At 40.0% G+C, this 14,131-nt stretch overlaps 1 protein-coding gene across 3 annotated transcripts in view; it reads right to left on the reverse strand.

Moving 5' to 3' along the window:
• Positions 1–5,969: 5,969 nt before the first annotated feature.
• znf385d (zinc finger protein 385D) overlaps positions 5,970–14,131 on the reverse strand; it is a 108,942-nt gene continuing 100,780 nt past the window's right edge. For all 3 annotated transcript variants that reach the window (XM_061251900.1, XM_061251915.1, XM_061251907.1), the window contains 4 exons: positions 10,976–11,263; positions 8,090–8,271; positions 7,705–7,806; positions 5,970–7,053 (listed from right to left, as the gene is read on the reverse strand). In XM_061251900.1, the coding sequence (XP_061107884.1) occupies positions 6,820–7,053; positions 7,705–7,806; positions 8,090–8,271; positions 10,976–11,263 (806 nt within the window). In that variant the 3' untranslated portion in view covers positions 5,970–6,819. The remainder of the gene's footprint in view (positions 7,054–7,704; positions 7,807–8,089; positions 8,272–10,975; positions 11,264–14,131) is intronic.

Here is a 14,131-nt window from a genome sequence, read left to right on the forward strand (position 1 = left end):
TATAATTCCAGGGCTTAACCTTTTATTCTGAAGTAACTCCATGCCTTCTAAAGTATCCAACTGCAGTGGCTTTTCTGTCTGGTGTTAATAACCATGGGTTCCTCTATACAGTTGTCCAAAGATTTCAGAATAAAGATTGTTCTTTTCCACCAAGAAGGAGAATACTACAAAAACACATCACTGTAAAAGAGCTGCAAAACAGAGTAGCAAACACAGGTCTAGCTGTTCACAGGACAAGAACACAACGTACTTTAAACAACAAAGACCTATATGGCGGAGTTGCCAGAAAGAATGACCTCAAATTACCACAAAATTAAGCTTCTGAAGTATGCAAAAGAAAACACAAATACATTTTTCCTTTTTTAAATTATTTTATAACAGTAAAAAATGAAAATAAAAAGTAATCTTGCTTTAATCAGAGATTATGAGGATGCTCTATGCTCCATCAAAATATGTTGCAGGATCTTTGGAATATTTCATTAATATTATGAGAGCCATCCTTTTGTTGCCAAGAGAAACGCTAAAAACTCCAAGAAATATAATACAAGCACTTCAGTGTGGTTCTAACTGGATTGACCTTTTTCTTGAAGAAGCAGTCCACATTGAATCAATTCTTGGTTGTTTTATTACCTTTGTGTGAAAATGTCTTTTTTTATCCTGACTGGATCCTGACCTGCATTGTGAAGGAAATGAAGCCCTCTAGTTAAGGCAAGAGTGGCTTTCCCATTCCATGTGCTCAATGACTCAATACAAAGCAACATGTTTGCTCCTTTTCTACACAAGGTTAAATGGATATTCCACCAAAATAAGCTATTTGGAAACTGTACTTCTTTTAATCAGCTGTTGATTTGTATTTATTTTGAAGCTAATGATAAAACAATTGTCAAAATAATTCACTTCTTCAATAAATGTTTTTCCATCCCTTTTTTTCCCCATGGAAAGGTTTTACATATAAATCCATCTCCAGCTTTACCCGTTTTGCCTTTGGATCATCTATGTAGGCTAGCCATCTATTATCACTGCATGTTTCTTTTTCTAACAGAGAGTATATTGATGTTTTTATTTCATAGCCCGTGATAGCCACAATCTCCATCTTGCATTTAACTATGACCATTAGTTTTGTTAAAACAGTCAGGCACAAAACATAAACGGTATGAATTAGTTTCCTTTGACAGTAACAGTGAACTGTTGCTTGACACATGCTGGTTTGTTGTGATTGTAAACCAGTCATAGAGCCAACCCTCTCCCAAAGGTGTGGCGCTTCAGTTCTTGGCATGTGGCACTGTGAAAACACATGAATCAGTGCAGAATTGTACAGAAAAGCCCTGAATAGAAGCTCTGTGGCACAGTCTGTGGTGGTTGATTCCCAGCCCACATGCGAGTCCCCTGTTTGGCAGCGGGTTTGATTTCCTGCCATGGCACTGTGCGCACATTTCTATCTGTGACCCTCTCTGTTTTCCCTTGTTTAAATAAAGCAAAGCATACATAAGGGCAAACTGTCTTTAGACCATTTGGGTGGATTGAGAAAATTATGAATATTTGATTTTGATTTTTGGGGATGTAATATCCCTTTAAGGTACATATTACATTTAGAAAACATATATGCAATATCCATCCATCCATCCATTATCTGAACCCGCTTATCCTGATCAGGGTCGCAGGGGGGCTGGAGCCTATCCCAGCATACATTGGGCGAAAGGCAGGAATACACCCTGGACAGGTCGCCAGTCTATCTCAGGGCACACACACCATTCACTCACACACTCATACCTACGGGCAATTTAGACTCTCCAATCAGCCTAACGTGCATGTCTTTGGACTGTGGGAGGAAACCGGAGTACCCGGAGGAAACCCACGCAGACACGGGGAGAACATGCAAACTCCGCACAGAGAGGCCCCGGCCGACGGGGATTCGAACCCAGGACCTCCTTGCTGTGAGGCGGCAGTGCTACCCACTGCACCATCCGTGCCGCCCATATATGCAATATATTTTATAAAAATAAAACACCAAACTTTGACAAAGGTTTAGATAAACAAACCACAATAATCTGTAATACTATACACATTCAAAGAAATTTATGTTGAAAAATGTATATATTCAAATAATTCAAATGTATTAACTTTAAAGCGCATTATTAAAGATGAGGAAATGTCTGTTGATGATGAACTTTAATGGCTCCTGAAACAGCTGCTTTATCCTTGCGTTTTATGTATCCTGCTCTGGCAGATGAAGGCCTGCTTACGCTGTGCTTTATACAGGCATGCCTACTTGTAATATATAATGTGCCTGGACAGCTGTTGACAACACTATTCCTACTGAGAGTTTTCAAGGGCTGGCTATTACAGGTGATCTGGAAAGAGAACTTGACTACCTTGAGCTGGATACAATAATGAACTATAATACATTATGTGTAATCAATCAAGCTCTCTTCAGGCTTCAATTTTCCATTATTTAATACAATTCTTATTCTTTTTTACACTTCATCTTCTAGCATGTCAGTGTGTTATTGAAAATTCACTCAAGGTGTAGACTACTGTGAACATGAGAGTAAATAGCACCTAACCAAGGATGTGATACAATGATATGATGGCTTTAAGCCTGTGCATTTTTAGTTATCCAAATGTGTACTTATATCAGAGTTAGTGATGAAGCAAACTATGATTAATAGCTTTTACATTTATTTCAGATACTGTTTGTAGGGTTTTTTTGTATGTAAATGACCCCATCTTGTAAAGGACCCATCATATAAAAACACACAGCTCCTTGTAATATAAATATATAAATCCAGAAAACAAACTAAACAAAATACTTGCATCACCCACTGCATTGCCTGCATCACCCACCCAAAAATGAACTATTTCTCACATTTGTACTCAAAGAAAACATTTCACTACAATTTCATTACTGAATAAGCTACTGTATTTCAAGGCATTCTTTTCATCTGACTTCACTGTAAATGTGCATTCAGTTGTCGATGAAGACTTCTGCTCTTCTGACATATTTATTGCAGGTTGGGAGAATACCAGCATCCATCAGGCTGCAGATAGCAAGCTGGAACAGTTCATATCAAAGCCTGCATCTCATAGACAGATGTTCATGATTATTGCTCCAGAAAATTAATGAGAGCAAGATGGTACAGGCGATATCATTCAGGGATATGCAATTAGCTCCTTGGGCCAGAACTTTACTGATCTTGGAAAACCAGGAAAGTTGATGATTGGTTTCTCTGGCAGTACGAACTGCCTTTACATGTTGGGTGGGCTGGCCCAACACACACTGTGAGAGAACACCAGAGGTGAAAGTTCAACAGTCTCCACTACCACAATATGCCTCACAAACTCATTTTACTACGCTGCTATGGATGCATGAAGGGACAGGGAGAATTCCTGGGTCACATACATTTTTATACCAGAGCCCTTTCAAGGTTAATTGGTGTAATAAAACATTACTGCAAAGCCACAAATCTTTTGGCCTATAATACACCACACTATTCAGAATGAAATCCTCTGGCAGGGTCTGCAAGTCGTGGCTCATGAATTTGAAGCAGAAGAGAGAGTAGGTGTATTTTTTTCAGAAGCCTTTTCTTGTTGGGACTAAATGTTCATTTAGTAAAATCAATATGATCATTTCAAATAATGAGTAATGTTTTCAAACTTTTTAGAAAATAATTTAAAATGACAGAAATTCCCTTGTGGTAGAGACATATAGTTAACCTAAAATGCAATGCATTAAGCAAGATTATATGCATATCTCTACAAAGCTCCAGGCATCCATGGTGCCTCAACTTCAGGCCAAATAAAAAAAAAATTTTTTTACATTTGTTGACTAACCTGCTGAGTTTGATTAGTTTTAATACCTGAAAAATAACAATGCATATGATGTGATGTGTGGCACCTAATAGGAATAGCGTACCTTGAATCCTTGTTGCTTGGCACTCTAATGATGATAATGGATTGCATTTACGTGGGACAGATAAAGGATTTTAAAGCCCTTTCAAGTGAGGTTGGGGGTAACTCAAATTAACCTCCACCAATGTGTCGTAACAATCGTGCTGATACTCAGTAGCCATCGGCTAAGGTAGAAATGGATTTATGTAGCCAATTACTGGGAGATGATTAGATTGCCAGGCCTGGGGACCCCCAGAGCCTCATGAATTTCAGGCAGGTGTCATACTTATGATGGCAGCCCTTAAAAAGGTATTTTTGTTTGTATGTAGAAGCTGTCCTGGAATCAGTTTAGGCAGATTATAACTTATTTATTTCCATACTCTATTTAAGGCACACACATTGCACAGCTGTATCCATATGTTAGTGTCTTCCACCAAACTCTATGTATGGTTAAGATTTTAAGAAGTGCTTATCTTTGCTCAGATGAAAGTGATTATGCCTGACCTTTTAAAATGGGGAACGCATCCAGAATCAGCATATCCTTGGAGGAGGGTGCTCTGAATCATCCACTCTAAGCAGAGCATAAATTCCGAGCTGGCCCAACTCGCCCAGAACTTATACTCCCTGTCATGTATGCCCCTCCCACTTTTTTTGTTAATTTTTCCATGTGGAACTTTTTTCCCTTAAAGGAAATTGTGCTTTCCCGTCACTTCAAGGACAGGGGACATGGTAGATTGAAAATCTGTACACTGTAGATGAAACTGCAGTAGGCCAGGAATGTTGTAAATGGATATTGTTTTCTGATAAGCTTCACATACTCTGGAATTCATCTGACTTAAAAATTACAGCAGTTAATATGAAAGTGAGTGGACTCAGTACAAACACATGTTTTCATACAATATTAGTACATATTCTGAGCTTATGCCACTGAAACTGGTTGTGGAAAAAGCATTCATCAAATTTTATGTGTTTATTAAGTGTGCTGTCTGCTTCCTTTGAAGAGTGTATTGGAATATAATTTTGTATTCATTCAGTAGAGATTAGCCACCCGAACCAGTATGTAATATAATTACATTCTAACTCATTCAAAACCCAACGTTGGAGTCAGCAAATTATGGCAATGGATGCCACTTGTATTCCCTGACATGTAAAAGCCTACTGCTACCTCAGAAGCAGTCAATACATTCAACGGATAGCAGATAATGGAGATTTTATTGTCCTGTTCCAGGTTTCTCCCATCTCTCATCAGAACTGGACCTCAATGTTAAGATGGTGTTATCCCTCAGAGAATGTGAAATATTTACAGTTTCTTGTTGAGTCTGGCCTGACAGGAGAGTGGGGTGTGAGCTCTAACAATGAAATGGACCTAAGTGTGTTTGTTAAGGTCAAGCCACCATTCCAGAGATAGTGTTTCTGTTTTAGGTGCTCTTGCTACAGATTCACTGCAGATATCCTGAGCTTCATACTATGCAGAACAGCTTGATAAAGTGGCCACAGTGACTGTGATAAGCCATCCAGATGCTATCAAGATAATCTGTGCAGTCTGCACAATGTGACCTCCTAATAACATTTAGATTAATCTCTTCCAGAAAGCCCTTCAGAAACAGCCACTATGATGGCTGTATTTATAAAACATTAATCCTAAAGATATGATGCCAATAACAGTGCACAGCATGTATCAACACACAATATTACAAAATCGTGAATACTAAATAACATTTTAGTGCAAAGTACAAATGCAATGTAATGCATCACATTAAAGTGACACCTTTTATCAACCTTCCAATATAAATACATCACAATAATTCACTCCACTATAAAATCTAATTTTCTCCAAAACACATTCTGAAATCAACAGTAGTTTCATATGGTTAAATCTGCATGTAGTATAGACGTTATTACCTGGGTCACGGTATTCCAAATGCTGAAAAGTGTGTTTTCACACAACTGCTTTGGAACCTGCTGGTGTTCCCATGCTCCTCTGCTTCCAGGCATGAGACAATATACCAAATTCTCATCCTGGAGGTAACTATTGCGATTAATTAACGACAAAACACACATACACAAACAACAAGTGGATATGCCCTAGAAATATTGCACCCACAGTGCTAACAAAGTAAGACTCTTTATTTGAAATGTGTTCGTTTTAACACTGATAGACAAGCCTCTGATCTCAAGTCTCTGTGGTGCATGAGGTGGTCAATGGAAAAGATCATTGGGTACTGCTTAAGATGGCTTCAAGACAGTGGGTTTCATCATCACAGTGATTCCCACTCCCTTTCTCTCCCTGTCTCCATCTTTCTTTCTCACTTGCTCCCTCAGTCTGTCATACATGTACAGGAATGTTGCTATGTACATGATGTGCACACACCAACACACACACACACACATACACGCCTAAACCAGAACAGGGATGAGCGCTCACATATACACACACACACACACACACACACAAACACAAAAGATAATGCCCGGTGAAATACATATTTCTGACCTCTGTTATTAAGTTGTCCATGGAGAGGAGGAATAATAGTGCAAGCAGCACAGTAACATGAGATTCTTCAACCAATTTAGGTCTATTATCATCATCACCTGAAGGAATTCTACTGACGGAATGGCAAAACATTACAGTATATCCCTAATCTAATCAGATCCTTAAAGCAGTTACAGCCCAGTCTCACTGCTTACTATCAGAATAACACTGCATAGTTCCCTGGTTTTGCCTTTAAATTATTGCAGTACACTTGAATAAAATATCTGGGTTGGGCCCAGCAGGAAAAAGAAGGGATGGAAACACAGCACAGATGCGACAGGAGCTGACACATTGCCATCCGTTTGGGTTTGCAGTCTAAATGAATTGCAGTTGGGGTTTGGCGAAACTGGTCCCGAAATAAGTCTGAGCCACAGGCACATGAGTGTTCCACAAGTGGGTCAATAGGGGGAGAACAGGACAGGAGTGTGAGAGGTCCGCATGGGCCCCGGCGCGGGGCGAAGCAGCGACGTGGGGAGGGCGTGTGTGTGAAAAAGCGTGGTGGCGTGGCCCGGACGCAGAGGAAACGAAGGCCCTGTAGCTGCAGCAGCAGCAGCTACTGCCATCTGCAGGTGATTGGGTAACATCCTGGCTGTAATGGAGGGCCCCAGATCTTTCCTCACCTCTATCTTCACCTGGAGAGAAAACAGCACATTGTGAGTTTTTACTGTCAACTTGATGCTCCAGCAATGAGCAACACTGTTAAAAAAAATTGACCATTATTTTTGTCTTAGCCCAGCAATACAACTTAGCCCGGGTTCAACTAGTTAACTAAATCATGGACACCAATCAAAACCTTGATCAGTAGAATCAGATGTCTTAGTGTTAGACTAAAACAAAAAACTGCACCTACACCGGCCATTTTTGGATAAGGTTGTACACCCCTGATACACTACACAGTTCACTTTAAATAAACTTCAAAAACATACCACCATTGAATCCAATCTCACAAAATATTTTTCCACTATGCAATTTGAAATGTTCTGGAAATGTAGAGTCATATTTGTTCTTATGCGATTTAACCAAATCCCTAATCGCTTAACCCATTGTGGACTCAGACTAGACTAGTCAGTCAAAAAAAAGCAGTATAAAACCCATAGAAAGGCAATACAATGCATTTCAACAGTCATGTGTCATGAAAAACGGTCATAAAATACAACGCTGGTGTAGCATCCGGCTGTTAAGGCAGATGTAACATGTAGGTCGCATCCACCCATAAGGGGATTAGTAATTCATAAACCGTCACATTTGATTGTTGTAGTGTATCTGAGGACGGAGTGACTCACCGGCTGCCCGCTCGGTCCTCTTTGGGTTTTGTTGTAAGGGCTGTATTTGGGTTTGGGTGGTTTCCCTGCCGCTCTGTCTTTGTGTCGCCTGCTGCTAATGTGCTGGAAGTGGAAGGAACAGCAAGCATGATGCCATTAATACAGCACTTAAGACAATCCACTCATCCTCATCAGTTGCAGATTTACATTCGATCTAATATCTACTGTATGTATGAAGCTCAACAGTCACACAGTAAATCTCACGGAATGATCCAACAGCAGTGCCTTGCAAATGTCTGGGAGCTTCTAGTTAGACTTCGACTGTAAGAGCGACTGTGCTACTTTGAGAGAATGAAACAGAAGAAGGTCTGGAGGAAAGTTTCTAGGCACATCACATCTTGTTCACCTGTTTGAGTTGCGTCTCCGAGTTGACGTGCACATCACAGATCTCACAGTGAAACGTTTTGTTCTGCAGACCCGTGGTTGATTTTGCAGGCGGAGCCAGCTTCCCCTTGACCCCTGGTCTGGGGAAGGACTTGATTGTTCCACTCCCACTCCGGGCTTCGAGCATTGTCTTGTGCTTTGTGCCTGATGGGATCATTAAGTGAAAGAAATAATCATGTCAAATGTTCTGCCCTTGTTTATGCTTCAGTATAACATTTCCAGAGATGGTGCCAGAACATTTGTGCTAGTCAGGATTTTTCCTCTATTTTGGCTGATGTTTTATCAATGTATGGTAATATTAACCTGAGGTGCTCTGAAAGAGTACACCTGTTTGCAAAAAGACAGAAAAAAGAAGGCAATCTATTCCAGTTAGATAACTATCTCCATTGTTGGACTGGACCTTCTGTTACTTTTCAATACTTTTCTGTCTTTCTTTCTAGACAAAGTGAGAGATGAGCAGAGGCTGCCCGAGTAGATTGTTGAAGTCATCGTGCATGCTTACATGCCAATGGCTTTCCTGTACCTGATAGAATTACAGCCCATTCCACCCAGAGGTTATCTACCTCCGAGGCTGCCTTGGATGATGTACCACTGAAAGATATATGGGCTGCAGCTATCTGGTCTTCAGCATGTACCCTTGGCCATTGCTCTGGGGTCAACATAGCTGCACCTTCTGAAGATAGTTTTAACAGGTAGAACTTCTCCGAAAACAACATCGCTAGTTTTTTTCCAGCATGTGAATTTCAAATGACACCTCGTGTAAATACGACAGTTTCGGATTTGCTGTCAGATAGGCAGATGATGTGGGTATTTTTGGGGGGCTGCCTTACGTCATCTGTATCACAGGTGACTTTACTGTAACAAGGTCTCGACCTGCGCAAGATGAAATGAATGCACATGCTTTAAGCACCGTCCTCATCCGGAATTGATAGAACCGTAGTTATGTGCACCTCTCGATATTGCATTATGTGCCATAATGCACCTCTCGATTATGCACCTAAGATGCCTTATTTGTATGTACTTAACTACAGTTCCTGACCAGAATCGATTTGGATGATATTATTTGACCAAAAAACATTTAATACAGCCATTTAATCACATGCACTTTTTCAGACTAGGTCAGATTACAACCCTACACAACCACTGCTTATATCAGGAACTGTAAGCCATTTAAGTGTTGCGTACACTAAAGACTAAAATTACCCTTGCATCTGTCTTGTTTCTATTACTGAACACTGTAGCTTAAAAAATAATGTGCAATTAGCAGACTCTAGCCATGTAGTGTAGCAAAAACAACATGGCTAGAGCGAAGTGGTAACATTGGTGTGTGTTTCACAGCTGCTAATCAGGGACTCCATTCTATTCATTAAAGGCATTGCTTTAATTAATGGCAAGGAAGCTCTCCTACAATGTTTCCCAGGTGTGATACTTCTCAACACGGCAGAGCAATTACCATCTGTATTATCCAAGAACACTGATGTAGAGGCAGTAATTGTCCAAATTAGCACAAATGACATAAGGCTCAGGGAAAAACACTCTCAGTCTCTTTTTCAGAAACTGTAGTTGTAAGAAAAAAGTTGCTAACCTGTATGGTCAAACACTGTAAAGACACACACACACACACACACACACACACACACACACAGGCATGTGACATACATTATAACCTTAAGAAAAATAATGACATTATGATATTGCTTTGTTTTACTAATACAGTCCCAAAATACTGTAGCACCAATTAAGGAACGATTTTTGGTGCATTATTATCTTTCACTCAGATATTAAGCATCTTTGTCACAACAGCCAACTGCATAACACACACATCATTTGTCATCATTTGCTCAAGAAATTGTCTTTTTAGTGGGAGTAAACAAATGAAACAAAGATGTTGTCAGTGTGAAACTTTTAACATTAAAAATAAATAAACAAAAATTACTGAGGATGGCAGCCAAGCAATGATCAAGTCATACTGTCATACTCGTAGAAACTACAGCCCATTTTATGCATAGTTCCCCCCCTTTTAAGGGACCAGTAATTTGGCAATTGGCTGCTCAGCTGTTTCTCGGCCAGCTGTGTGTTGTTTCATTGTTATTTCATACACAAGACAGATCTAGAAAGTCTAGAATTGATTCTATGTGTGGCATTTGCATTTGGGGTTAGTTGTTGTCTCTCAACACAAGCAACAAATAAGTGTCACTGCCAGTAAAGCAGGCCAAATTATCTGTGTGTGTACCAGTTCCAATATTGAATTACTCCAGTCCCTTAGGTTGCAACATGACTAAACAAGTACACAGACATCATCATAGATTGATGTCAACTGCCCAAATAAAAGAGAAGCTGCTGTTGCCAAAGAGGAGTTAATATGCAGGCATTTATAGTGCAGATCCTCTGCACCTTTCTAATGATGCTTGGAATCAAGTATGGGGGAAGGGTAGGGCCATATTGTTGGAATATCATATCAGCCATCTGGAAGGACAATAACTTAAACATCAATCTGTATGACAACAATCCCCCCATCCACCCCTTCTATGATCGCACACAATCTCATGAGAAGAAGGAGGAGGGGGAGGGCTGGGGGGCGCACAAAAGGGGAGGGCTGCTTAGGGCACACAAAATCTCAAGGGCAGCAATGTAAAAATACAATAAAAATATAATTGCTGAAATATTTTCTTCCTGGCATTCTTACAAAATGACTACATAAACATATAATTCAGAAATATGATGTTGCAGGTTTTTTTCCATCACAGCAATTTGGAATGCACTTTAAGATGAATTGAAGATCTTTTGTGTGTAAGTGAAGCAGAAGCCTAGGGCCCTGCGGTGCTGAAAACAGTACTTTCACTCTTACCGCTGTTGTGGGCCTCCAGCTGAGAGGCAGAGTTGACGGCCACTTTGCAGAGAGAGCAGTAGAGCAGACGCTTGGCCTTCTCCTCTTCCGTCTCCGTCTCCGTCTCGGAGGAGGGAGAGGGGGAGGGAGAGGGGGAGGCGGTGGGCTTCACGGCAGGTGTGCACGAGGGCACGTCCCTCAGTCCCATTGCGGCGGTGTCCGTGCCGTCGCCCCCTGTTGCCATGCCGGGGCAGGACAGTGCGGCTACTGGAGGAGACGGTGGTAGAATCCCTGCCCCAGCCACGTTGTCTGCGGGAAAGGGAGGAATATTTCAGACTCAAAGCTGACCAATCTCTGAAATCTCTTCATTGATTTCATGTGATGCAGCGTCCCACATTTAGTGCAACATGACACTTAGTGAATACATTGCTTATATAGCATCTGAGGTACCGACTTGCAGTTGGTGGGGTGCAAGGTGGCTGTGGCTGGCATTATGACACTACATGCGCATACATTTTCTTTAAAAATCACATGGTTGATACTTCAGAACAGTGCCCTTGTACTAGTGAGCACAATACTTCCAAGTGAAGTGCCTGCTTTTAACTGTTAAACTGTATTTATTGCTGATGAATTCAATTCAAAAGACTGAATAGAATATTTCATAATACTAGCTGTCCCTGATTGGTTATTCCTACTGACATTGAGCAGAGTAAAAAGGTGAGCAAGATTAAATATAAAAAACAATAAATGTCTCTCTATATCAGGGAAGCAAATGAAGTAATATAGTTTTGCCTCATTGCTTTCAACTGCTTTGTGATGAGCAATTGGATAATGAATATTAATGTTGTTTGTTGGTTCATTGCATTCTTGTCTTCATACCTTCAGAAGCGATCATCGCAGAACGGAATGTCACTTGGATTGTCAAATAAATAACTAAAGCTCAGAATTAGTGTACTCTTCCTCCTGTCAGTGTCATCTGGTGAGACAGTATCTCATTTACAGCCTCAAATGAAGAGTCAGATGACAGATCTGCATGCTGCGGGATGTGTAATAAGGAACTGCCACTGGCCAGCCATATATTAGCAGGGGGAGGCAGCATTTCTAACTCAGATTTTTGATCAATTTTTGGCTTCTGCATGTGGAACATAATTATTTACAAGACTAGCTCAAATAAAGCCTAACTTAACTTCTAACACAAGTATTATTATTATTCTTTTTTTTTTTTACAAACCGTGCACAGAACTCAAGCATTTAGCTATTTTTCTAATATTTTTATACATACCGTATATATTTACCCCCAAACCCCCACTGAAATATATATCAGAATTATTTACGTCTTACTGGAGTTCATGATTTCATTGACCATAACAAAAGCCCAAGGACCAGTAGATTAACCCCATACCATCATAAACCACCACCATATTTCAAAATATACTGAATATGCTGTCCTTTTCAATCCAGCATTGGAACATTGTCTGGTACCGGGTGATAGGGCCAGATAAGAGCCAAGTCAGCTTTTGGGCATGCACACCAGGGACGGGTTTGGTGTCTTGTCTTGTCCTTAGCGAGGGTTAGAATATTCCGGAGGGCACTCTACATGTACACAGTACTGAACACAACATAAAGAGGCTCTGCTCTACTACTCAGTCCTGGTTAGACTGCTCTGTAATCAGTCTATTGTAGCCTTACTGAGAAATAGGTGAGGGAGGAATACACGCTAATACTAAAACAATACTACTTAAATGGACAATGATGCCTTGTTTCAATTTTCTATGGTCTCTAGTTAAAATCAGCAAAAATGGTATTGTCACCCAGTCCGTTTTCTCTGTGATGCTTCATCAGTGTGCTATCAAGGTTCGTCCTATAGTGAACATCTAAAGAACTGTGAAGTAAATTGCTTCATACTGAACATAACATAGATTTAAAAAGTGCAATGCATTTAGATTGTAAAAAAATGAAAAAGTTAAAGTGACTATCTGATTCTTGCTCACAGAGGCAGAGAAGAACATGTATCAAGATTAATGTACTACATTAATGGATAATATCTGAAGAGCAGCGTTGCGCCACATGCCTTTCTGGGGCAATATTATTTCATGCACCATGCACCGATATCATTAAATAAAACCATAATGAATGACTGAGATGAAATCTGTTATCCTGGCACCGATGGAGGCTCCTCTTGGAGCCGCGACCTGATCGATGACATCTTCTCTCAGTCCTTCTTAACATTACTCATAGCGGTGACAAAAGTGAACACCCAGAGCACCGAGGCCAGGATCAATACTGAATTATGTCTTTCTATTTTTGCTGCCCATTAACCAAGGCTCTTATTCGATCCCCCAAGAGAGACTATAGCACTGCGGCCTAATACTGATGACCTTTACACATAGGAAATGTGTTCAATCATAAAACCCAAGACCTAAATGATGTACTTTTAAAATACTGCAATATATATGGCCTATTTGAGAAAATCTATGAATTGTCCCACTGTAATATAAGAAAAATTTATGCTGATTATATTTAATATAGACTGTTAGCATAAGCAATGCAAGATGAACATAAATTCACATTAACAAAGAGGCAAATAATGTACATTTGAAATATATTACAGTCTTTACACCAGCTGAAAATCACAGAAGATCAACAGTTTCTGAGATACTCAAACCACCCTCTCTGGCACCAACAATCATTCCATGGTCAAAGTCACTTAGATCACATTTCTTCCCCATTCTAACATTGTTCTGAACAACAGCTGAACCTCTTGACCACGTCTGCAAACTTGCATTAACAAGCTGGTGTAAAGGTCTACCTAATAAATTGCTCACTGAGGGTAAATACCCACAAATGACAGGTTAACCACATATTAATTTCATTTCAAATCCATGGTGGAGTACAGAGCCAAAATTACAGATACTGTGACACTGTCCATATACAAACTGCACTGGCTATACATTCTAGCAGTAAAACTTTATTTTACTGCCCCGTTAATTACCTTGTATTTATTGGGTTAATACCAGGCACTTGTTAGGTAGCTATTCTGTTTTCAGAGGTAAGTACTATAAAAACGGCGACAGTATGTATTTACATAGTACTTACACTGACATTGTTTCATATTACTTAGCACTGAAATCAAAGTAGTAATTTGATTAATAGTTACGTAAGGCATTACCGTATACA

Source organism: Conger conger, chromosome 1, assembly GCF_963514075.1.
Source record: "Conger conger chromosome 1, fConCon1.1, whole genome shotgun sequence".
Classification (NCBI taxonomy): domain Eukaryota; kingdom Metazoa; phylum Chordata; class Actinopteri; order Anguilliformes; family Congridae; genus Conger; species Conger conger.